The sequence below is a fragment of the Mandrillus leucophaeus genome, unplaced genomic scaffold (genome assembly GCF_000951045.1).
Source record: "Mandrillus leucophaeus isolate KB7577 unplaced genomic scaffold, Mleu.le_1.0 Scaffold49, whole genome shotgun sequence".
In the NCBI taxonomy this organism is placed as follows: Eukaryota; Metazoa; Chordata; class Mammalia; order Primates; family Cercopithecidae; genus Mandrillus; species Mandrillus leucophaeus.
In genome coordinates, this window is record NW_012105253.1 from 49,722 (window position 1) to 73,728 (window position 24,007).

Consider the following 24,007-nt stretch of genomic DNA (forward strand, 5'->3'; position numbering starts at 1 on the left):
GTTATTTTCTGGGGTATATGAGTATATACAAATACCTGAAAATTTTTCTTAATTGAAAAAAAAAAACCTGTCTCCCCAAAATGAAATCTATTTGATTAAAATAATCAGAACATTCTTGCTGAAGGTGGTATCTAAACCGACTCATGAGTACCTACTACATCACTGCCTGACACTGCACAAGACAGTAGGGATGTGAGCTGAATAAGGAAGTGCTACGGTTTTACAAAATTCACAAGCAGATGAGAAGTAAAATAGAGCAGCTCACAACACCTGGGTGATGTGTGCTAAGGGAGAGCTATGTAGAAGTGCTGTGAGATTCTAGGGAAGGAAATGCCTAACATTGTTTCTGGGAGACTGAGATGGTGTCATGGGAGAAATACAGGATGAGTCTTAAAAGCTTGGTAGGCATTAACCAAACAAAGAAAGGAGATCAAGTCATACTGGTGAAGAATAACAACCACAGAGAAATGTGGGCCAGAAACAGGCAAATATTTTGGAAACAGCTACTCTGTGTTCAAGAGGTAAAGTAGGCAATGGTTAAGGCTAGAACTCCAAGGAAGTTCATTCATTTAAAACCCACTAGGTGCCTACAACATGCTAGTGCTATGATGAGGATACAGACATACAAGAGCATCTTCCCTGCATTAGAGGATGTACAAGAACTCAGAATTCGGGTTGATGACAGATTGTAAAGAATCTTTCAGGCAATGCAACAATGTCTTGATCACTTTCACTTACTGTGTCAATAACATCACACCGCTAACTATCTTCCAGGCTCTGTATTCGATTTCAGAAGCACAAAGAAGAAAAGGCACATTCCTGTCCTTGAGAAGCTTAGTTTAATAGAGAAATAGACATAACAGCTGGCCCATTCCTAGTCCTTAAATGTAATTAAATCTTGGAAAGGAATGAAATTACCGCATACTGATGGCTATATACAGAAATCTCAAATTCAGTATCCCAAAATGAACATATCATCTGACATTGATCAAGCACAAACCTTTTCAGTATTCCTATTCCAGTTAATGTCAGCACCATCCATATTAAGAGGTAAGATACCAACACGGTCATCATTCTTGATTTTCCCTCTCCATTGTCACCTGCTTGCAATCAACCACCAGATCCTGTAACCCAACTTTCTCAACCTCAGACAGATCCACTCTTCTCCACCTGCATTCCAGTGTCTAGTCCAAACCTAATCCCTCAACTGACTCGCCTAACTAGTAGCCTCCTGACTTGTCTGTCTGCGTACACTCTTGCTCTCCCAACCATTTTTCTAACAGCAGCCACAGTAATCTTTTCCAAATGAAAATCAGGGCAGGTCTCATTGTTCCCTCAATGATTTCTCAATGCTCTCTGGATAATGATCTAGTCTATGGTAGCATGATTAACTTATTTTAGGGTTCTGTGACCCAGACCAACAAAAGGTAATGGAACTGAAAAGGGTCAAGTCACCACCTGATACATGTAATGTGTTTACCTTGAACTGCAGCATTTCATTCTTATGGTAAGTGACATCCAGGCGAAGGGGGTTCACGGGTGTGGAGGGGAAGGCATTGGCATACACAGAAGACTTTAAGGAGATGTCAGCTGTGGCCCCATGTGAATTATATTGAACATTACTGACAGAGTATAGATCGTTGACAAAATAGCAAACAGGGACCCCAGAAGAATTGGATGCCTGAAAAGTAAGGGTAAAGTCATAGATCAGCACAGCATGTGGTCTTAAAGTTCTCTAACCTAAACGGAGGTAGAAACATCATTTTATACCACAATAAAACCAGCCCATCACTGATCACTTGGCAATAACATAAATTTAAATTCCTGGTCTCCAAGCAAAATATTCATTTCAAAAAGTTTCACACACGTCCCCAACTACTCTTCATATCCAGATCATGTCCCTTAAGAAGTCCTTTCTTTCTATGGATTTTAAGTACTTATGTAAGTACTACTGCTATGCTTAAGAAACTAGAGATTAGGTGTGGAGGATGTTCATGTACATGAACCCCAGTAGCATGGTTACCTCCCAGATACAGCCACGGGCAGCACAGTTTTCTCCAGAAGCGCCATTCTCATCAGGGTAACAGTCTATTTTTCCATCATCCCTTATCTTTATATCCCACTCCACTGTGTACACTTCTCCCAGGAGAAGATTGATGTCTGTGATAATGGCAACCTGTAAGAATGCAGAAATCACAAGGAAATTCATCTTTAGGAGATAGGGCTTGCAAGATCTGAGGCTTTTGTTTTTCAAGAAAAAAGAAAATAGAAATTAGACCAGAGTTTCAACCATCCAACCAACGTATGACTTGAGCTCATAAGAAGAGAACTGCACATTGGGGGAATCTACTTAGCAGCAACAGGGCAAATGTCTCCCCTCTAGTAGAATGTTGTCCATAGCATAATGAAAACAATTCGGTCAAATAAAACCTGTCATGATCACTCCTTATTCTTTTCTTCTCTGACTCCTCTTAGCCCTCTGTGTCTTGTCAGGAAGGCTCTCTTCTGCACTTCCTCTTTAGCGTGACACATGGTGTCACCCAAAGTGAGCTGATCCCCTTGCTCTCCAGTCCCCAAACCAGTATCCCCCATTGGCGTGGAGTGGTAGAAAGAACACAGCATTAAGAATCATATGACCTAGTCAACATGCCCACATTTCTGTAGAATGTTGGACAAATGATTTCTTTTATTAATTTTTAATTTTAATGGGTATACAGTAGGTATACATATTTATGGGTTATATGAAATATGTTGATTCAGGCATACAATGCATAATAATCACATCAGGGTAGGTCAGGTATTTTGTTTCATTTATTTGGGTTTCAATTGTAGCAACAGCAAAATTGAAAAGTTGAAAAAAAATTATATTTCTTTCCATTTCTAACATCCCAGCCTCTTCATTTCTCTAAGCCCAAAGATTCCAATTTTGAAAACTTCCTTTAATACCATTAGTTCTAATATTTAATATTTTTCTATATATTTTTCTTATCTTTGATACTTCTTTAAACAGCACTTCCCAAGTTAAAGTTCTCACTTGTCTGGAGTAACAAAATCACATTCTAAAATTATCATCCTTCTCCCAATCTCCTCCCAGTCTAAACCATCTTGTACTTCCCTGTTCTACTAGTCCCCAAAACCCACTCCCACTCCCAGCAATGCTCACACACAGTAGCACAGCCTTCATTCAAGGATCAACGTGAGGCCCTTTGACAATTAAATCAAGTTGGTACCTAAGACCCTCCAAAATCTGACCACAAGTTTCCTATGCAAACTAGCCTCTTTTTCAAAACTGAATCTTATCTATGCTATTCCAGTCATATAATTTTCACAGGCTAATAATATAAGGCTGTTCCCCACTTTTCTAACTCTGCTTTTCTTGTGTCTCATCATAATTATAATTCTACTTTTGGGAAAAGGAAGTGGAACCAGTTAGAGAGAGAACATTGAGAGGCAGAGAAGAGAACAAGAAGGTAAACACCCAACTCATTCTAGCTCTGGCCACCTCATATTTTTCCCCAGTCCTCTAACTTCCCCAAAACAGGCTTCAAAGTTGCTCTGTTCCTTCAGGAACCCATGCAACCTTGGCAAGAAGGAACACCATGATACTATGAAGAATTCTCAATACACCATCTCAACAAAATGGGGTTTTACCTTCAGGTTAGAATCATAAGTGACTGTAGGAGAAGTCTGACTTGGGACACCACTGTGTTTCACTGTAACATTACTAGGTTCTTCTGTCCCAAGAATTTTAATCTCATTAAATGCTAAATTATTGGGGTCCTTGTAGGTTGATTGTGAAATATTCACCTCCAAGCGGTTCTGCAAAACAATTAAGTCCAATTATGCATAAAGGTATGCCTGCAATACACAGATTCTCAAGTCACTCAAATATTCCATTCCAGACCAGATACCCCCCACTGCCCTGAATGCCTCTCTGCTTTCTCTACTAGTGTGTGCTCAAGAAGTACAAAATTATTTTGATAATCCTCTAATTTAAAACAATCATAAGAACACAGACATTTAAAAACTGTATTTAAAAACACTACTTGCTATATGAATCCCTCTTTTTCAAAACATCTATGAAATCATAAATAGAAATGTGCTCACCTATAGCCAATAATGCATATAAAGTTACAAATACAATCATGCATATACAATATACACAAGCACAGATGTGCTAATGGTCAGTCCAAAGCCCACACCTAAGATTCATAAAAGTATGCTACTTACTTGAGTGACAGAAAACTCACATAAAAGATACACTTTATTGGCCACAGTATCTGAAAGTGAGAGAAAGACAAGTCATATTCTAGCCTTCCCACCACAGAAGAAAAGATTTCACCTGCCACTCCTTTCAGCTATGTCTTGAGGCCGCACATAGCAATTTTCCTTTACTTTATGGATGAATAATTTTTAATTTTATATGTGTATCACATTTCTTCATTCATTCATCAATGTACAATTAGATTGTTTCTATATCTTGGTTGTTGCACATAATGCCGTAATGAACGTGGGAGTGACTATCTCTCTTAAAGACACTGATTTCATGTCCTCTGGATCTACACCCAGAGGTGGGATTTCATGAGATTGTATGGAAGTTCTGTTTTTAATTTTTTGAGGAACCTCCAAACTATTTTCCATAACAGTTGTAACAATTTACACTCCCACCAATAGTCTAAAAAATTCCCTTTTCTCCACACCCTCGCCAGCACTTATCTCTTATTTTTTTTATGATTTCCATGCTAACAGGTGTGAGGTGATATCTCACTGTGATTTTTGACTTGCATTCCTGTGTCATTTAGTGATGCTGAGTATCTTTTCACATACCAGTTACCACTTGTATGTTTTCCTTGGAAAAACATCTGCTCAGGTCCTTCACCCAGTTTTTAATTGGGTCATTTGATGTTTTGCTACTGAGTTGCCTAAGTTCCTTATTTTTTTATGTTAATCTCTTCTGAGATATATGGTTTGCAAACATTTTTATCCATTCTGTAGTTTGCCTTTTCACTGTGTTGATTGTTTCTTTTGTTGTGCAGAAGCCTTTTTGTTTGATGTAATCATGCTTGTTTATTATTTGCTATTATTTGCTATTTTTCCTTTGATTTTGGTATCATATCCAAAAAGTCATTGCCAAGACTAATGTCAAGGAGGTTTTTTCCTGTTTCCTTCTAGGAGCTTCACAATTTCAGCCCTTACATTTAAGTGTTTAATTTTACATTGCACAGTAGCAAAGATATGAAAACAACCTAAATGTCCCTCAATAGACGAATGAATAAACAAATTGTGGTACATATATACAATAGAATATTATTCAGACACAAAAAGAAGAAAATTCTGCCATTTGCAACAGCATAGTTGAATCTAGAGGACATTATACGAAGTGAAACAAGCCAGAGACAGAAAGTCAAATACTGCATGGTCTCACTTACATGTGAAATCTAAAAAAGTTAAGCTCCTAGAAGCAGACAATGTAATAGTTGTTCTTAGAGCCTGCAGGTGTGGAAAATGGGGAGATGATGGTCAAGGGTACAAAGTTTTAGTTATTAGATGAATAGGTTCTGGGGATCCAGTCTACAGTATGGATGGTGATGGATGTGCTCCTTAAAATAGCTGTGATAATCATTATACTATGCCTATATATATAGTAAACCCTCACATTGTCCACTTTGGATATATTTCATCTTTATTTGCCAATTAAATATTTTGCAATGAAAAAATAAATAAATATTTAAATCTACATATTGGATTAGATGGACAAGAGTCTCCAAGGTCAAGCCATTGTTTTTCCTTCTCTTTCCTACTGGAACATTGCAAAGCTTCCCTTCCAAAGGCTTCCAAGGTGTATGCCTCAAGGGAATCTGTTTCCTAAACTTGAAGCACAGGAATTGGTAGTATACTGGACCCACAAATACTAAAAGGTATGGCTAGGTGAGTACACACTACAACAGTATATTCTCACTGACTCATTGGCAGGGGCATGATTTTTATATCGCCAACATTTGCTCGTAAGAATTTTGGGAGGAAGACATTAACACTGAATTACAGGAACAGTCTTGAAACCATCTGTTCTAAGCACCCATTGACAATAAAAAGAGAGCCTATTGGCCAAGTGTGGTGGTTCACGCCTATAATCCCAGCACTTTGGGAGCCTGAGCCGGGTAGATCAAGAGCTTAGGAGACTGAGATCATCCTGGCTAACACGGTGAAAGCTCGTCTCTACTAAACATACAAAAAATTAGCCGGGCGTGGTGGTAGGCACCTGTAGTCCTTGTTATGAGGGAGGCTGAGGCAGGAGAACCATTTAAGCCTGGGAGGCAGAGGTTGCAGTGAGCCGAAATTGTGCCACTGCACTCCAGCCTGGGCGACAAGAGCAAAACTCCACCGCAAACAAACAAACAAACAAAAGAGAGCCTATTATTGATATCACTGGCCAATAGAAGAATTGTCAGATATAGAAATGTATTTTTCTTTCCTTTGTAGGTCATCTGCCACTACCTCTGAATGGTGCAACCAGAAACAAAATACTTCAGTGACTCTTGCTGTTGTGCCTGCTGAGATTTCTCCCACAGCTCAATGACCAGCAGGAGGGAAGGACCATAAGTCACAGGTGCGGGTTTGGAAACAGCAACATGATCGTTTCAGTGCTCACCCTTCGTTTCCCCATCATCCCAGAAAAGTTCTCCTTTTGCTTCTTTGTTCTCATCTAGGGCAATGATAAGACCAAGAGGGTTCTTTCGACTGTGGGGAACAAGATTCAAGAGACAAAGACAGGAGTCAGAATTTTGCCAACTGAGCTGAGAATGTTTCCATCAAATTCCAAAATGAAAAAGTTACTAGCAGCAGATGGTTCTGCTTTTCTTCAGGCACAAACACAAAATTGACAGGCGCCCCTATCTTTAATATCAACAGTGTCACAAGAGATAGAAATACCCCAAACATTAGCAATAACATCTGTGTTGGAGGCAAGAATTTAAGCACCAGAGTCTCTTCAATAGCTCAAACAAAAGCTGCTTCTGCAACTACTACTTAGAATACAGACTATGAGAAGAGAAAGAAATCTTAGGCAATAACTGGTTCAGTCAGATCATTTTAGCAATGATGCCCTCAGGAGAAGTGTCCAGTGCTGTGAGGAAGATACATTTTCACCTGCCTAAGGACCATTTATACCCAGAAATCAACAACATACAATAAGGTCCATCTATTTAGTAGTAACTTATCTGATTATCAGGTATTAGTTTCTTTTGAAAGAAAAACAAATCATTCTAATGATCTACTTTATAATTTAGAATAAGAAAACACAAAACATTACTCAAAGACATGGTAAAGTAGACAGACAGAGAGGAAGAGGGGGAGAGAGAGAAATTTTTATTTGGAATCGCTCCTCATTCTGCCACTCCTCTAGGCAACCTCCAAGTTTCCTGCTCTTCTTGTTTCTTCTCTGTCTGTCACTGGACTCACATTCTCCACTGTATTATTTCATAGTTCAGCCTTTCACTATACAAGAGTTAGTTTTTATTATCAACAAAATCATCTGCTTTCATTAAATATTCATGTATTGAGTAGCAGTCATTTCTAGGAAGTCCATGAGATACAAAAATTAATAAATCACAAGTCCTGACCTGAATGGTCTTAAATATTACCAGAAAAACTAGGCACATTCATTAAAAAAATGGAAGCAGACAGTGAACACAACACAAAAGTTAACATATTCTAGGAGTCCAGAACCACAGTTCCAGAAATATGGTGGACTGGATATTCTTCTGGAGACTTACCCAGTAAAATATTCCCTGATTCTAGATAAATAACAACACATATTCCTGTTAAAATATTGTTGGATTTGCAAGAAAGTAAGAAATATATCCAAGAGACCAAAACAGTAACAGGATAACAAAACACTGAGCTAAAACTAAAACGGTGCTTAGTAAGCAAAACCCGGAATCTCTATGCGGCAAATTCCCATAGCAAGGTTAAAATTGGGCTACTAAGCCTAGCAATCCAAGGTAGAGAATGTGAACCTCTGATTCCCACGTGAAGCCGGGATCTTGAAGGAAGCTAACGTAATGCCAGTTGGAAGCAATTCTTGGCTTGCAAACAGAGGAGAAGGCAAATCATCTCTGGAGGAATGACACCCACATTTATAAGGTTATCATAGCTTAAAAAAAAATAAGATCACCGAGCACACAAGGTAATAAGTCAACATGAAAGAAAGTCAGCAAAGGTAAGTAACAATAGACTTAGATTCCCCTAAACATTTTAGATAATAAAATTTTCTAGCACAGAGTATACAACTATTATTGAAATGCTAACAGTATTAAGGAAGACAAAATTTTCTAAGGAGCAAAATATATATATATGTGTGTGTGTGTGTGTGTGTGTATATATATGTATATATGTATATATGAAATGACCAGAAACTTGGAAGTGGCAGTGCTTCCTCTGCTGGAAGATTAGGGAAAGATTTCTTGCTGCTGAAATGTAAGTTTCATTCAGATCATTAAGAATACACCAGGGCAAAGATGTTGGAAAGGATAAATTCAAAAGCCCAAATGCAGTAAAATACATAGGTATGTCTGGGAAATAGCAGGCTTTTGGCATAGCTGGTCTGTATGTACATGAAGGTATGGTAGGAGATAAGAATTGTTAAGGTAACATGTACCAGGTTGTGGTTGGTTTTAAATACTCTATTAATAGAAGACTTTGGACTTAAAGCCTGGGAGCAACCAGTCAAGATTTTCATTTTGGAAAAATCAATTTGGTATCACTGTGCAGAACAGCTTGAAAGTGAACAATTCGAAAAGGAAGCCAACTGGTATTGGATTTAGGGACATTTTCCATTAGCATCATAAAAAGTCTACAATTTGGAAAATTAAAGCAGTAAGAGAGGTTCAAAAGAAAAGACAGGTTTCTGGCTTCCAAAGAACTCCTAGTCTACTAAAGACAAGTAGCCTAATACTCTCAAACGCATGAAGATATAAATGCGTACCTCTTTAGTACAGATGGAATCTATTGTTTTGGAATCAATTAAGTATAAAGGAAAATTCAGTGACTTGGAGATTTGAGGTTTGCAGAAGGTAATGTTTGAATCACAAGAAAGAAAACTTAGTGGGAGAAAAGAAATACGAAGTTGAAATTCTAGGAGAGTGGAAATTGAATCTTGACTCTCTAGACAAGAGAACAAGTGAGTCAAGAGTAAAGAAACATGGATGCACAGTGTGGCCAAAGCAGACAGAGGGATAGACAGAGGGATCAACTGACCTGGTTTGCCCAGAATCAAGAAGTATCCCAAGGGAAGGGAATTTTGGTGCTAAAACTGCAACAGTCCTGGCCAAACAAAAAAGGCTGACCACCTGGCTGTTAGTTTCAAAAAGAAATTCAAAGGGTTTCAGGAAGGATATCAATTCTTAAAGGACACTCCAGCCATGCTATACCTGGCCACAGTGGTTGTATTTGGCTGCTGTGTGGGAAAGATGTAGCCTCCTCGAAGGTGAAGTCCAATTTTGTCTCCAGGAAGTTCCATTTCGACTTTTTGCTTCCTCCATCTCACTTGGTTCCCCTGACGCATGCAGATAAATGAAACACATTGGCATGACAGCATATTGCCCTCACTGATTATCTATGTGCCGAGTGATCCACAATTCTCTCCCTTTTCCAATTAGCTGAATTACGGTCTAGCCAGGCAATCAAACAACAGAAGGAAAAAAATCAGGAATAACATGTTCTGCCACCAGTTGGGGGTTTGTGAAAACATTTATGCCATGCTGAGGCTATTTGATACATATTATATAAACTGATAGTTCTAAACAAATAATCCGATTCCTGACCAAGCTCACGTTGTCCATCAGTTCCTTCAATATTCATTTATGAGATACTTTGTCAGCCTCTATCTTATTGCTGAATAAAGTACATGAAGGTATTTTTTCACATTTCATCATGACTAATGTTAGGGATTTAGGTTGACTTTACCCAGGTTCTGCTATGAAATTACAGAAAACACTACAAAAATACTCCACAGCAGGTAGATGGATGTTTCTTTCTCGGGAAAGGTAATTTGTCTATGCAGCTGCAGCTACAGTCTTAAGGAGTAGAAGAAAAGTCAAAGCTACTCACAGTCTCGTAGTCATACCAGACAGCATCAGGCACATATGCCATCACTTTCTCTGCACCCTGAAATTAAAACAGTATAGTATCCCCTGAGGGAAATAAAATGGATTTCTTTTTATTATCTAGGGAACTTCTTAATCATACACAGAGAGGGCAGGAATGCCCTTTCCATCCTCTGTTATTATGCCTTTCTTCTGCTTCTCCTCTAAGACAAATAATAGAAGCTGTAACTTGGCAACCCAGAGAGAAATCCCAAATGTAGCCACATTAGGAATAATAATAATAATAAAACATGTGTGGTGACAAACATTCCAGCTTTACATGATTATATCATTCAATTTTCCCAACGTTCCCAAATGGTAGGTACTATTATTATTATTATTATTATTATTACACCTCTACAGATGAGAAGCCAGTACAGCTGTCACCCCTGATCACACAGGCTCAAAGTGGTAGAGACAACAATCACATCCCGATCTGCCTGACTTTAGAGTGAGTGTCGGGACTGCTCCATCCTGTTTCTGCATCATGGAGCAAGTCAGGATCTGCTATGAGAATCCAAAAACAAATAGGACCACTCCTGATATAGTTTGGATGTTTGTCTCTGCCCAAATCTCACGCTGAAATGTAATCCCCAGTGTTGGAGGTGGAGTGTGGAGGCAGGTGACCGGATCACGAGGGCGGATTTCTCATGAATGGTTTACATCATTCCCTTGGTTCTGTCCCGGCGATAGTGAGTGAATTCTTAAAAGATTTGGTTGTTTAAAAGTGTGCGGCAGCTGAGCACAGTGACTCATGCTTGTAATCTCAGCACTTTGGAGGCCGAAGCAGGTGGATCATCTGAGGTTGGCAGTTTGAGACTAGCCTGGCTAACATGAAACCCCATCTCTACAAAAATACAAAATTAGCCGAGCATGGTGGCAGGTGCCTGTAATCCCAGCTTCTCGGGAGGCTGAGGCAGGAGAATCGTGTGAACCTGGGAGTTGGAGGTTGCAGTGAGCTGGGATTGTGCCACTGCACTCCAGCCTGGGTGACAGCGTGAGACTCCATCTCAAAAAAAAAAAAAAAAAAAGTGTGTGGCAACTCCCCCTACTCTCTCTTTTGTTCCTGCTTTTGCCATGTGACATCCCTGTTCCCCTTCACCTTCCTCCATGACTGTAAGCTTCCTGAGGCCTCCCTAGAAGCTGCGCAGATACCAGCATCATGCTTCTTGTAAAGCTTTCAGAACTGTAAGCCAATGAAATCTCTTTTCTTTGTAAATTACTCAGTGTCAGGAATTTCTTTATAGCAATGAAAGAACAACCTAACATAACTTTCAAATCTAGAGTTTCCAGTAGATGCTTCCAAACTGGTTGGGAACTTGATCAAGGGAAAAAAAAAATTCTAGAAAGAAAAATGTGTAATTACCAGATATCTAGCTTCTCAAAACCTAGCACACTCTCTTCAAGGCTGACTCAGTCACAGATATCAGAAATGAGTTTGGAATAAGGAGGAGAGAGGAATTTGCAGGGCAGCAGGAACAGAAGCGGAGATCCCTAGTGTATCTCTGTGGGAACACTTACTTCATCCAGAACTGGAGTGATGAGGAGGCCGGGCCCCCATAAGAACTGTTGGTGCACATCCCAAGTGCTGTTGTCCTCATAGAACCTGAAGACCAGAGAGACAGTTCACTGAGATTTGAGCCACTGCCAATGAGATTTATCGCAGTTCTACTCACAACCTGTTGAAAGCATACAGGTCGCCTGCCCGGGTAAACCTCCCAAATTATTCTGTGACACCCACTCAAGCCCCTCTGCACCCCCGGACAGATTCCCCTTCCCCAGCTTATGTCTCCTATTCTTCCCTCAGGATAAACAGATGTTTCTATCAAGTATGTATGCTAAGCAGGTCTCAGGCTGTAATTCTATTTTCCATATCCCTCCTTTTTAAAAAAAGTAAGTTGAGATCTAGATATTTGCATCAACATGGATAGAACTGGAGATCATTATGTTACATGAAACAAGCCAGGCATATAAAGACAAACATCACATGTTTTCATCTATTTGTGGGATCTGAAAACCAAGAATTTATGGATACAGAGAGTACAAGGATGGTTACCAGAGGCTGGGAAGGATAGTGAGGGGCTGGGAGGGAGGTCAAGATGGTTAACAGATACAAAAAAAAATAGTTAAAAAGAATGAGTAAAACCTACCGTTTGATAGCAAAATAGGGTGACTATAGTCAATAATAACTTAATTGTACATTTAAAAGTAACTTAAAGAGTATACTTGGATTCTTTATAACTGAAAGGATAAATGCTGGAGGGGATGGATACCCCATTCCCATAATGTTCTTATTTCACATTGCATGCCTATGTCAAAACCATTTCATATACCCCATAAATATATGCAACTACTATATACCCACAAAAATTTAAAATTAAAAAATTAAGTTAAATAATCAATACATTTCATAACTTCAGCTGACGATCAAGAAACTGGATCTGATCATAAAATATACCAGATAATTTAACATTTCACTTTTTTCTCTTTCAGGATATCTGCCTTTTAAAAAGAAATTTCATGAACAGACAAAAACTTCCCAAAGTAATGAATATATGATAGCTTGATATGTGCCTGAGGGCCTCATATGTCACCCACATAAGGGAGTTGACTCTATTTTGACAAGAAAATGCTCTTAAGTGCCTTGTTTTAGAATTAAATTAGAGATGTTCATTGCCTGAGAAATAAGAATTCTGAAACTCCACAAATCCTTTATAATAGCCTCATTTGTATTTATATTAGAGGCTCATTCCTACAGCTTGAACATAGTTCTGGCATTATAGCGCATTACAGACGAGACCACCACAGTCAAGACTTCAAATCCTTCGAATTAAGACTGAAGAAACTAAAGAAAAAATGATTTTCCTAAGCTACAGAGTGAGTTAGCGAGCGGCAGAACAAAGAAAAGACCTGTAGTCCCATGACTTTTAGTCTAATTCTCTCACCAAAATGGAGCAGGCGAGGTTTACAAATACCAACTAGGTATTCCAGTTAGATACATAAATGAATAGAGATAGATAGATTACAGATATAGATATAGATAGATATGAATAACTGCCCGAATTGTTTCAGTTTTCACTCCGATATTTGATGATATAGTCAATGTCATTCCAGATGCATTAATAAATTAGAGGAGGTTAGGTGAACTTACTCATGCAAAAGGGGCCTGGCCACCGTGTCCCCTCGGCTGTGAGCACGGAAGAAGAGGGTGTATAGGTAGGGCAATAGAGTATAGCGGATGTTAAGGTAGTGCCTGGAGGAATTCAACAGCAGGGAGTCAGCTCCAAAGGAGGCAGGATCCTGGTCCTGGGAGGAAATAGGAGTTTGCAGTTGTGGTTTGGCTGCAGGGTACCAGAAGCACCTGAGAATTCCAGACCTCATTCATCACAACCAAGAATTTCCCTCCTGAATGACAGAGGCCAAGGTTGCAAACCTCGCTTCTGAGCAGTACCAAGTAAGGGTCTCTCCTTGGGTTTTCAATTCATCCTGCCTCCCTCATTCTTTAAGATTCCTCTCTTGGGAGGCTGCAATTTAAATAATTTTGAAGTATTTCCTTGTTTGCTTCTTATTTAAAAGCAAACAATGTAAATAAAATGTACAGAAGTTTGATGAAAGACCTTTACAGACACGCCATTTCCTTGAATGCAGCAGTAAATAACAGGCTGAGGCCATTGGACATTTCTATGATACAGCACAGGTTCTGGTTAACTGCACATGATGGTGCAAATCAGAGTAAGTGAAGACCAGGTAAGAGGTTGGTTCAGCAGATCTCTTGGCAAGGATGCAGACAGATCTAGTCCTAATGTACGCCAAATTCATTCTGACTCTATTTCCTAGGAGCCTTACCTTGAAGCCTTGGCCATTGTGATTTCTAGAAAATGGATAAAATGCACCCAACTGCATCCACCGCCTACAGAGCTCCTCAGGGGCATCCAAGGCAAAGCCACATATGTCAGCACCCACCTGGAAGGACACACAGACAACAGGTATACCTCACTTCCTTCCACCACCTTCCTTTGCTTTCCACCAGGGACCTCCCAACTAAACCTTGCTTAAACTTCTTACTGAGAAGGCTAGGAGGGTGGTCAAAATTCGGTCATAGCCTGTGTCCACTCTTGAATGCCGGATGACTTTGAGTAAGTTACTCAATCCTTCTGTGCCTCAATTTCCTCATTTTGTCAGTGAGTATTAAATTACTACACAGGTATTTAGTAAATGAGTGAGATAATGAAAGTAATACACTTTACATACAAGAGCTTTTGGATGTATAGTACCTAATAATACTGCTGATATTATTATTTTGACCTCACCACTATCAGTATTATTTTTCCAAAGCCTAACTCTGACCATGTCACTCACCTATGAAAAAATCTCCAGGACTTCCTTGCTGTTCATTCTTTTAGATCTTTAAAACCTGGTTCCAACCCATCTTTTTAGCATCATTTCTCATTCCAGTCCCACACAGCAATCCTCATAGATATATCAAATAATCCCCCTTCTACTGTTTGTGCTCACTTTTATTTCTCAGTGTTAAAATGAACTTCCCCCCTCATTAGTCAGATGAAAAAATACTCACCTTTCAAGGTTAATCTCAAATGTCATCTTTTCCATAAAGTGTCTCTTGACTTCCTGCCTTGATTCCTTTTGTCCCTCATAATTTTGTCAGATAAAACCCTTTCCCGGGATCTCCCGTAACATTTAACTCCTATGTCCCTGTTGGTCTTTTTACCCTAGTTTGTCATAATTATTTGTTTACACATATGTCTCCTCTTACTAAACTGTAAACCCTTGGGGCAAAGAGAAGGTACATCTTTACTATATTTATGCTTTCCTTCCCCTCTCACCATGCCTACTCTGCTCAAGACCTTGAAGATTCTAAGAGCTCAATTCATAAATATGTTGGATTTAACTAAAAAATGCCAAAGCCTGTAGGGTGCTGGCAATGCTATACTTCTTCATCTCGGCACTAGATACACAGAAGTGTTCAGTTGGTGAAATTCATCAGCTGTATTCTTAAGGATACATACACTTTTCTGTATAAAGTATGTTACACATGTTATACTTTAATAGAAAGATCAAAGTTACACCTTCTGTCTTCATAAGGCAGTACAGGAAAGAATGGTATGGTATCAAAGCCCTGCTGATGTGTATGAAACACATGCTCTCAAGACATTAAATTCCCAGCCATGGCAGGCAGGAGAGGGGAGCTTTGCAGCTTGAAAACTTTCTAGAATGAGGCTACCTGGGAATTCAGGTTCATAAGAGAGCTTGAGGTAGCAACTCACCATTGGGATGCCGAAAAGGTTGAACTCAAGGACGCCAGGGATGGACCATCGCAGGTCATCCCAGGTGGCGGTGTTGTCTCCTAACCAATGTGCTGCAAACTTGCCAGAACCCGCAAAGGTAGAACGGGTCAGAATGAAGCTTCTGTTATTAGGGAACACAGTCTTGACAGCTCTAGAAAGGGAGAGAGATTTAAGGAGCCAGTGTGAGATCTTAGCTTGTCTCAGTCCAGGGGATACAGAAACAATACCAAAGACATTAAAAGTGAATAACCCACTCTCTTCCAACTCTCTTTCGGTACAATTAGAGTCCCTGTGGGGAGCATTCTGTATCATTAAATATGTTTTGTTTTGCTTTGTTTTGTCTTAAGAAATTTTATGCATTAGCCCCATAATCTCCAAGAATTAAAAACATATATATATATACTATTTATATTCAATAATTAGCAGGTCGTAGCCACAGTGGTCTTACTCTGCTGTGGCAACCGCCATGGAGTAGCCGTACAGATTGTGAACGTCATACTGCTTGCCCCAGTGCTGCACTGCATCCATACAGAGAGTCTTGCAGAACAGGTACCCATCCAGGACTCCTGAAACCAAAGCAGGATCAATCAGCGACAGTCTAAGTTGCACATTTCCTGCTCCTTGACTATCACACAATCCGACATGACAGCACGCCAGGCAGACACTCTTGTGGGCATCCTGCAGTCACACTGCTCCCTCACTATGAGAACGCTATCCACGTGGAGTAGTTTCTCTGACATATAAATGAATTCTGCTGACTCACACACATCCTCCCACCCGAGCTCTCATGTGATGAGAGGCAGACACTCGGAAGCAAGAAGATTCAGTCAGCCCTGAGGTTCAATCTGAATTCTCCAAACTGAGCTAAGTTAAGTGGTCCAAGAATAGAAATACTGAATGAAAGTGTAAATTAATTTCTGACTCCTTCTCTCCCCTGATCATGTATTTTAGAGAATGATTTCCAGTCTCTCCTGTATTCATCTGTTCCTCTCTGCTCCCATTGCACCACTCTGGTTGAGATCCACATTATCTGTGGACCTTAACTATTGCAGTAGCTTCATCATGTCTTATTTACCTCCCATGTATCTATTTCTAGTTCACACTATATATTAATGCCAGGTTCAAATTTCCAAAACCATCTGACTACCATGCTTCTCTCTTACTAAAAGACAAGTAGCTTCTAACACCAAAAGGATAAAATATGAACTGTTTAGCCTCTTATCCAAGCCCCTTAGCATTTGATTCTAACCTACCTGCCCCAATTTCCTCTCTTCCCACCATATTGAAGCCTTCATAAGTTATTATCATCTTAGCAGTTTTTTCCTTTCTCAAGATATAATTTGTCCTTGAACCTCCAGCATTCTTCAAACTATGGCCAATCCTATGATTCCAAGGCCACACCCTAAGAGATACTGTTGTCCAAAGTTCAGTCAAAGCTGGGTATCATCACGTTCACTGACTTTGACCTCCCAAGTCACGAGTTCTGTCTTTTCATCCTGTGGCTCAGTTCTTCACACTGTGGACATGTCAGACATGACCCTCACCTTAAGACCAAGGCTGTTTACCTGGTGTCCCTTTGGTGCCTGCGGGTGTATACTTGGGAATGACATAAACTTACCACTAGCCTCTGGCCTCTACACCATATCCTCTCTAGATCTTCCCTAGAAATAGCTTTGACTATAAGTAGAAGTACTACATTGCCCCTTTTGAATTTGTGCCTCTTTTAGGAAAGCATAGCATGTTTTTATTTTCCTTCCTAGTTTTCCTTACCGACATTTTTCTTTTTCTATGCATACTTATGAACAAATTCCCTTGTCAAATTTTTTGGATCTGTCCTTATGAATTTATAATATGAAAAATACACATTGCTACTTTAATCTGCTGACCACCAAGACTTACTGGGAGTGAATGGGGGATTATTTAGGTTGTTTGTGGAACATCCTGAGACCGAACCATCAACAAAGTTGGAGACTTCATTCATATCCTGCAAGATGAAGAGCAAAAACTATTAAGAAAAAGTAACATGTTATCTTATGATGTACTGATGGTGTCTTTTTTTAATTAATCAGATAAATTATTACAGATATTTTAAGGGGGTATTTATATATATGGAACAGAGTAGGTGTTCTTGTCTACCCACTGAAGGCTTCATGAAGAAGGTTCTTAACATTTCTTCAAATAATATGTCTATAACTGTTGAAAATGAACAATTCCCAAACATATCAGGTGAGAAAAATTTCAATTTATATGATGACATGTTTCAACTTATACATTTTCCATATATCAAAATATAACTGTAAATACATACACATAAAAATACATATAAACATATATACATGGAAAGAAAAGGAGGGAGAGAGCACATGAGGGTCTAGAGAGATGCATTCTAACATATCGATAATAAATGTCTTCGGTTGCTATAATTTCGGAGGATTTTTGCTTTTATCTTTTTAACTCTCTGTATTGTTTGAATTTTCTACAGTTCTGTTAGAAAAAGAAAAAGTTTCAACTCTGGAGCTCCCTAAATTTTGCTAACCCTCGGCTGGGTTACTTTCTTTCACCTGACATCATATGAGACATTTTTGTTTACCACAGGCATAGTTTGTTCAAGCACCTGAGTGCTTTGGCTCTGATCAATTTGTTCAACATGTCCAAATGGAAGAGTCTTGAACTAGCAATTGAACAATTTGTATACTTTAAAACAAGATAAGGAGTACATGACCTGTTCTGAGTTCAGCTCATTCCTTTGTGAAAGAAAGAAAGAAAAAAGAAAGAAAGAAAGAAAGAAGGAAGGAAGGAAGGAAGGAAGGAAGGAAGGAAGGAAGGAAGGAAGGAAGGAAGGAAGGGAGAGAAAAAAGAAAAGAAAGAAAGAAAGAAAGAGAGAGAAGAAAAAAAAAGAGCTAGACTTGGGGAAAAAATTCTGAGTTTCCTTTCAGCTCTAACATTTTGATTTTTATTCTAAGCTATGTGTTTTAGTAAGATTATTTGAATAGAAAGATAGTGAATATTGAGAATGATTGCTATACTTCCTTTCTTCTCCTCCTCCTCCTCTCCCTATGCTCCGTGACTCAAAGATACAGATACAGATACACACAATCTGAATATTTGTCACCCAATAATCCAAGTGTAAACAACTCACAATCCAGATTCCATCAAACTCCACTTGATTATGAAAAAGTTCAAATTCCTTTGTCCACCAAACAGCACAGTTGGGATTGGTATAATCAGGAAACACAGTTTGTCCAGGCCAGACCTTCAGGAGAAAAAGAAAAACACTGATAAGAGCAAATTAAACAAATACAGAATAAAATAAAGTACTTTGCAAAGAAATTCCTAACATGATCACAGCAACCGAGGTACCCAGGAACACATCCTATTTAGTTAGGAAGGTGCAGTGCTCAGAATATTTAAAATAAATGTCAGGGTCACTTGAAGAAAAATGCATTTCAAAAAATGTTTAAGTCCTTAATGAATAAATTTGTGGATAAAGGCATTGTCTAACTTAGTCATCTTTAACTCTCTACACTTTTTTTGTTCTTAATTCTGGGAATAGTAAATGGGGGAAGAGCACTGTGTAAATTTCAGCTATTGGATTTTATAATCCATTATAAACTGTGGATTCTAACATCATCCACTTTTCTCTTTCTTTCCTGTCCAATTTCCCCCAGACACTACACTCTGAAAAGGTCACCAGAGACCTTAGAAGTGAACAAGCAGATAACACCTTCCTGAAGAAACAAGGACAAACAAACATTTGAGAAAGAAGTGGGTACACTTGTCAAATACTGCAGGAAAATTGAGTAAGAAGAGGCATGAAACAGTTCCGCTGGACTTACCAATGAGAAAGTAATGGGTGTTTTTTGCCAGAGCAGTGTCAGGGAAGTGATGGGGGAAGAAAGGAGACCACAGTCAGCTGCAGAGTGTGTGGGAGGTGAGAAAGTGGACATTCAGTGTGTGAGCTGTTGTTTAAAGGGACTTGGCTATGAAGGGAATCAAAAATCTAGGATGGCCGGCATGCACTTGGGCACGAAAGGGCAGAGGAGAATTTATTCCCAGAATATATAAATATACAGAAAATGTACAATAAAACAATTACATGCACAAACACACACACATTCACACACCTCTATGCAGCCCCTCTACCAGCCTCCAGCTTTCCCATTAAGTTACCTCCCCAATGAGTGGAGTCACTCCATCTGAACTATTCACCCATATCTTCATATCTGAACCCCTGTCATATGGGCCATAGGGTTTACTTGAGGAAGAGTTGTTGGAGATGGCTGGATCCTAAAAAGAGGAAGAATACAATGAAGAAACCAGCTGGAAGCTGGAGGCACTAAAAGGAGACTGGGAACTTGGGGAGAAAGCAAAGGAGATGGGTGTATGAAACAGAGGAGCAAATACCTCATTTGGAGGAAAGAGGGCAGTACGTACCACAATGATGACAAGCTTCTGTCCATTTTTGTGTAAGTCATTGACAAATTCAGGGAAGCCTTTAAAATTCACTGGATCATAAGTGAAGTCCCTTCTCTCATCCATATAATCAATATCAGCATGTTGAACATCCTGAAAGAATATACAAAGTCCACAATTAGCGCCTAGGAATTTCCATGGTAAAACGAAATCAAATTTTCACTGTGATTATTCAGGATAAACAACAACTCTGTTCTGGGCTCTAAACAGAGTTCTTAATCAGTTCCTGGAACCTGAGTGCCTCTTTTCCAACGGTGATTTCAAAAACACATGACTGGTTGGTTCTCTAGGGCTTGGCCTCATCCCTGCCATCAGGTTAACTGCATCATCCTATCCTTGCCTGGCACTCTGGCATTAAAAACCAATCAAGCAAACAACACCAATTATGACAAACTCCTAAGACAATCAGACATATCCACCTAAGAAATGACCTAAATTTCACCTTATTCACAAGATAAAGAAGGGAAGAGACTGTCTCTCTCCCACATCTCCCTCATTTTATTACCCCACATTTTACTTTGTTACTTCACTTCTACCCCACATCTTTGCTGTTTATGCTATCCCAATTTTACCTGTATAAACATAGTGAAGCCCAGAATAAAATGTACCCTTCTCTACAACCTAGGTCTGTCTCCAAGGGAATAGAGCAGGGGAGAGAAGAGGATTATTCTAGAGACTACTGAGCTTTTCCCTTTGCATCTCTTGTTAAATTTCACGCCCAATAGTACCCAATATCATAGGTACATTCAAAGTTAGCCATTCAAAGTACAAAAATATTTTATTACATGTCCATACTATACCTTTTCGTTCACTTAAAGTGACAGATTTTGACATGTATACTGAACTCAGGTAATAGTGTTCAATTCCCTGTCTAAACACTCCCTTTCACATCTCACACCACTAGGCAGCAGTAATAGTCCAATTCTTTCATTTCCTGGATCACTTAAAAAGAAAATGTCTATCTACATGTAAGGAAAATTGCATAAAAAAAGAGATGGCCACTATGATGTTAGAGATCTGGACTTGAAAACTAGTTCCTCTGGTTTTCTAATATTAAATGAGATTTCTAATCTTAAATGGAGTTTTTTTTTGTTTTGTTTTTTGTTTTATTTTCCTCAAGACTGAGTCCAGCTCTGTTGCCCAGGCTGGAGTATAGTGGCATGATATTGGCTTATTGCAACCTCCACCTCCTGGGTTCAAGTGATTCTCGTGTCTCAGCTTCCCGAATAGCTGGGATTACAGGCCCCTGCCACCATACCCAGCTAATCTTTTTTTTTTTTTTTTTTTTTTTTTTTTGTATTTTTAGAAGAGACGGGGTTTCACTGTGTTGGCCAGGCTGGGCTTGAACTCCTCACCTCGTGATCTGCCTGCCTCAGCTCCCCCACATGTATAAAGCCACGTTGTGCTGGAGAATGAGTAGTGGGACCCGCATCTAGGCTGAGAGTGGATTCATTGACCCAAACATCTTCATCTGCCCTGACTTTCTGCTTCCCCCATCTCCTCAGTGTTCCTAGGCTTTTTGAATCTCAATTCCGTTAAGCACTTTCTTTTACACTTCATATTTATGAACTCTCTTTCTGCCAAATTACAAAATGTCTACTGAAGCTCGGTTTCAATCGTGAAATGACCACACTACAGAGAAAGGCAAATTCTGCTTATTCCCAATTTAATAGTAATCAAAATACCAACGTAAAAACACATGGACCTGAAACTTGTTGTATTATTTTTCACATCCATGTAGTCATGGAGTATTCGTTCTGTCATCAATTATCTATGCGGTCTTGGTCATGTTATTTCCCCTGACAGCCTCAATTTACTATCTGTGAAAAAAATGATGCTAACCCAGATGGCTCATGGTTCTTCCAGTAATATAATTATTTTGAGCTAAATTCATGGGGTCTAGAACCACTCTGCCTCCTCAATTCCTCTTTAAAACATGTGTTAAAACATAGGTAGGGAGACTGGGAATCTGCATCATTCATGACCTGATACTAAACCTAAGAACCTAAGAATTTAGACATTAAATCTTATGCCAGAATCTTAGAGGAATTTCTAAAATTATGATACAACTTTTATGGTAAGTTCCTGCCATGACACTTTTGAGTCAAAACAAACCAAGAACACATGTAAGGCAAGAAAATCCCTACTGAGAAGCATTAAAATGCTACAATTCAAGCTGAAGAGACAAACACCTTGAAAACTCAAATAAAAACACCTGTAAAATGTAGTCAATACAGTAAGCACACAAAATGTTTACTAATAAAATACACGATAAGAAAAATAGAGACAAAAACAGATTACCTCCCAACACATAATTGCGGTCTCCTAGTCTATTTCATACTATAAAGAACTATGGTTCCTTCAAAAAATGATTGGTCCAACAAAAAAAAAGTCTAGTATTCTGAGTATCTAAAATTCCTTTCATTACGAAATAAATAAATCAATTAAACTCAGGGAAAGAAAATATAAACAGTTGTTCTTTTTCTTCAAGGGAATTTCTTTACTTTTGGAGAACTATTGAAAGACTTGCTTACATAAGGGAGCTGTACTGCGCGATTTCTCTCCACGACTTCTCTCATGTTGTCTAAGGTTCCATATTCATAACGACTGAGGTGAAATCCAAGTGCCCAGTAGGAGGGAAGGGCTGGCCGCCCAATAAGCTGAAAGAAATATGTGAAGTGAAAATTAGCAAATACTCTGTTTTTAATAAAAAGCTTTTGAAGCATTGCTTTCAGAGCACCAAACATAGTCCATTTCCCAACGCACTGATTCATTCATGTTAGAATGTTAGTCTATTTTTCCAACCCTTCATAAATGTTTGAGGGTAGGGCCATGTTTGGGGCATCTGTATATTCTCTCCCCTTCTTATAACATAAAAATGCTATACAGCAAGTTTCCATTGCATATATGAAATCTGATCTTTAATATCTGAAATTTGTAACAGCAGATTTTGTGGGTCACACTTGCACATGAAATTTACTTTTATAAAATATTTGCTGTTTAAGATTTCCTCAGTCACAATCTTGACATCCTAAGTTTACCTCTAGATATTCCTGAACAACTTGCTCTGGAGTGTTTCCCAAGAACACATAGAAGTCGAGAATGCCCCCAGTGGTGCGGTAAGTGATGGCTGGCGCGGGCTGAAGGACAACCTCTTGAAAGGTTAAAAATGAAGAAAATACAAATCAGAATTGATTACTGAATAGTAACTACCAAGTTTTAAAATAACGCAGGATCACTAACCATGTGAACATGAACAAAGTGACCCTAGTGTCTCACATCTTGAATACCAAGGGACAAACCCTGACCAACCAAGTCCACCCTCACAGCACATGGCAGCCAAGGCATTTTTTTCTGTGACAGATTTTAATAATACTGACTGGAGTGTCTTAGTGCCTTGTGCCAGACCCCAGGCTCTGGGGAAAAAGCAGCCAGGCTCATGAAGGGGTCCAGAATAAGCCACTGTGACATAAAAAAAATTATTTTGGACTGAAGGCATTTAAGTTACTGAAATCCCTGATGTGCCTAAAAGCATAGCCTCCCAAAAAAACTCAATAAAAAGCAATTGTCATAAATCTGCGCCAAGGAGTACCACTAATCTTTTCTGAGATGACAGGCACCATTCCCAGATAGACAGTGTCACAAGACTGTCTCATTCTCCCACCTATCTTCTAAGGGCCCATTTATCTTTCCAAAACGTCATTTGTTCTCTCCTAAGCATCTTTCCTCCTTCCCTTTCACCTATTAATTAAGATGGTATAGAAGCCCCAAGTTCTAATCTCTGCTTTGAGTTACTCATCACTGAGAACTCCTGTGTGTATACGCATTACATGTGTAAATAAATTCTGTCTTTTCTATAGCTAGTCTACCTTTTTGCCAGTTTAATTTGCAGGCTCCCAAGAATTAACCCTAAGAGGTTAGAGGAAAAGTTTTTCCTCTCTGACTTTCACAACCACAGAACATGTCCCACCACATACCCCATCATTATTGTGAGAATATAATTCAACTAGACATGGACATAACTATCCTCAGTAAATCTCACATCAAACAAAAGCCAAACCAAAAAAAAAAAAAAGTCAGAAATTG

General features: G+C 39.0%; 1 protein-coding gene across 1 annotated transcript in view; it reads right to left on the minus strand.

Moving 5' to 3' along the window:
- Nucleotides 1-24,007, minus strand: part of MGAM (maltase-glucoamylase) — a gene marked incomplete at its 3' end in the record, with an annotated part of 95,881 nt that overhangs the window by 47,897 nt on the left and 23,977 nt on the right. The window contains exons 9-26 of the mRNA XM_011995495.1: nucleotides 22,963-23,075; nucleotides 22,456-22,581; nucleotides 19,883-20,014; nucleotides 19,619-19,735; nucleotides 18,588-18,701; nucleotides 17,348-17,432; nucleotides 15,897-16,014; nucleotides 15,428-15,599; nucleotides 13,989-14,105; nucleotides 13,294-13,448; nucleotides 11,664-11,748; nucleotides 10,108-10,164; nucleotides 9,429-9,553; nucleotides 6,650-6,738; nucleotides 4,231-4,280; nucleotides 3,652-3,819; nucleotides 2,024-2,176; nucleotides 1,481-1,681 (exon numbers count right to left, since the gene is read on the minus strand). Of these exons, the coding sequence (XP_011850885.1) occupies nucleotides 1,481-1,681; nucleotides 2,024-2,176; nucleotides 3,652-3,819; nucleotides 4,231-4,280; nucleotides 6,650-6,738; nucleotides 9,429-9,553; nucleotides 10,108-10,164; nucleotides 11,664-11,748; nucleotides 13,294-13,448; nucleotides 13,989-14,105; nucleotides 15,428-15,599; nucleotides 15,897-16,014; nucleotides 17,348-17,432; nucleotides 18,588-18,701; nucleotides 19,619-19,735; nucleotides 19,883-20,014; nucleotides 22,456-22,581; nucleotides 22,963-23,075 (2,177 nt within the window). The remainder of the gene's footprint in view (nucleotides 1-1,480; nucleotides 1,682-2,023; nucleotides 2,177-3,651; nucleotides 3,820-4,230; nucleotides 4,281-6,649; nucleotides 6,739-9,428; nucleotides 9,554-10,107; nucleotides 10,165-11,663; nucleotides 11,749-13,293; nucleotides 13,449-13,988; nucleotides 14,106-15,427; nucleotides 15,600-15,896; nucleotides 16,015-17,347; nucleotides 17,433-18,587; nucleotides 18,702-19,618; nucleotides 19,736-19,882; nucleotides 20,015-22,455; nucleotides 22,582-22,962; nucleotides 23,076-24,007) is intronic.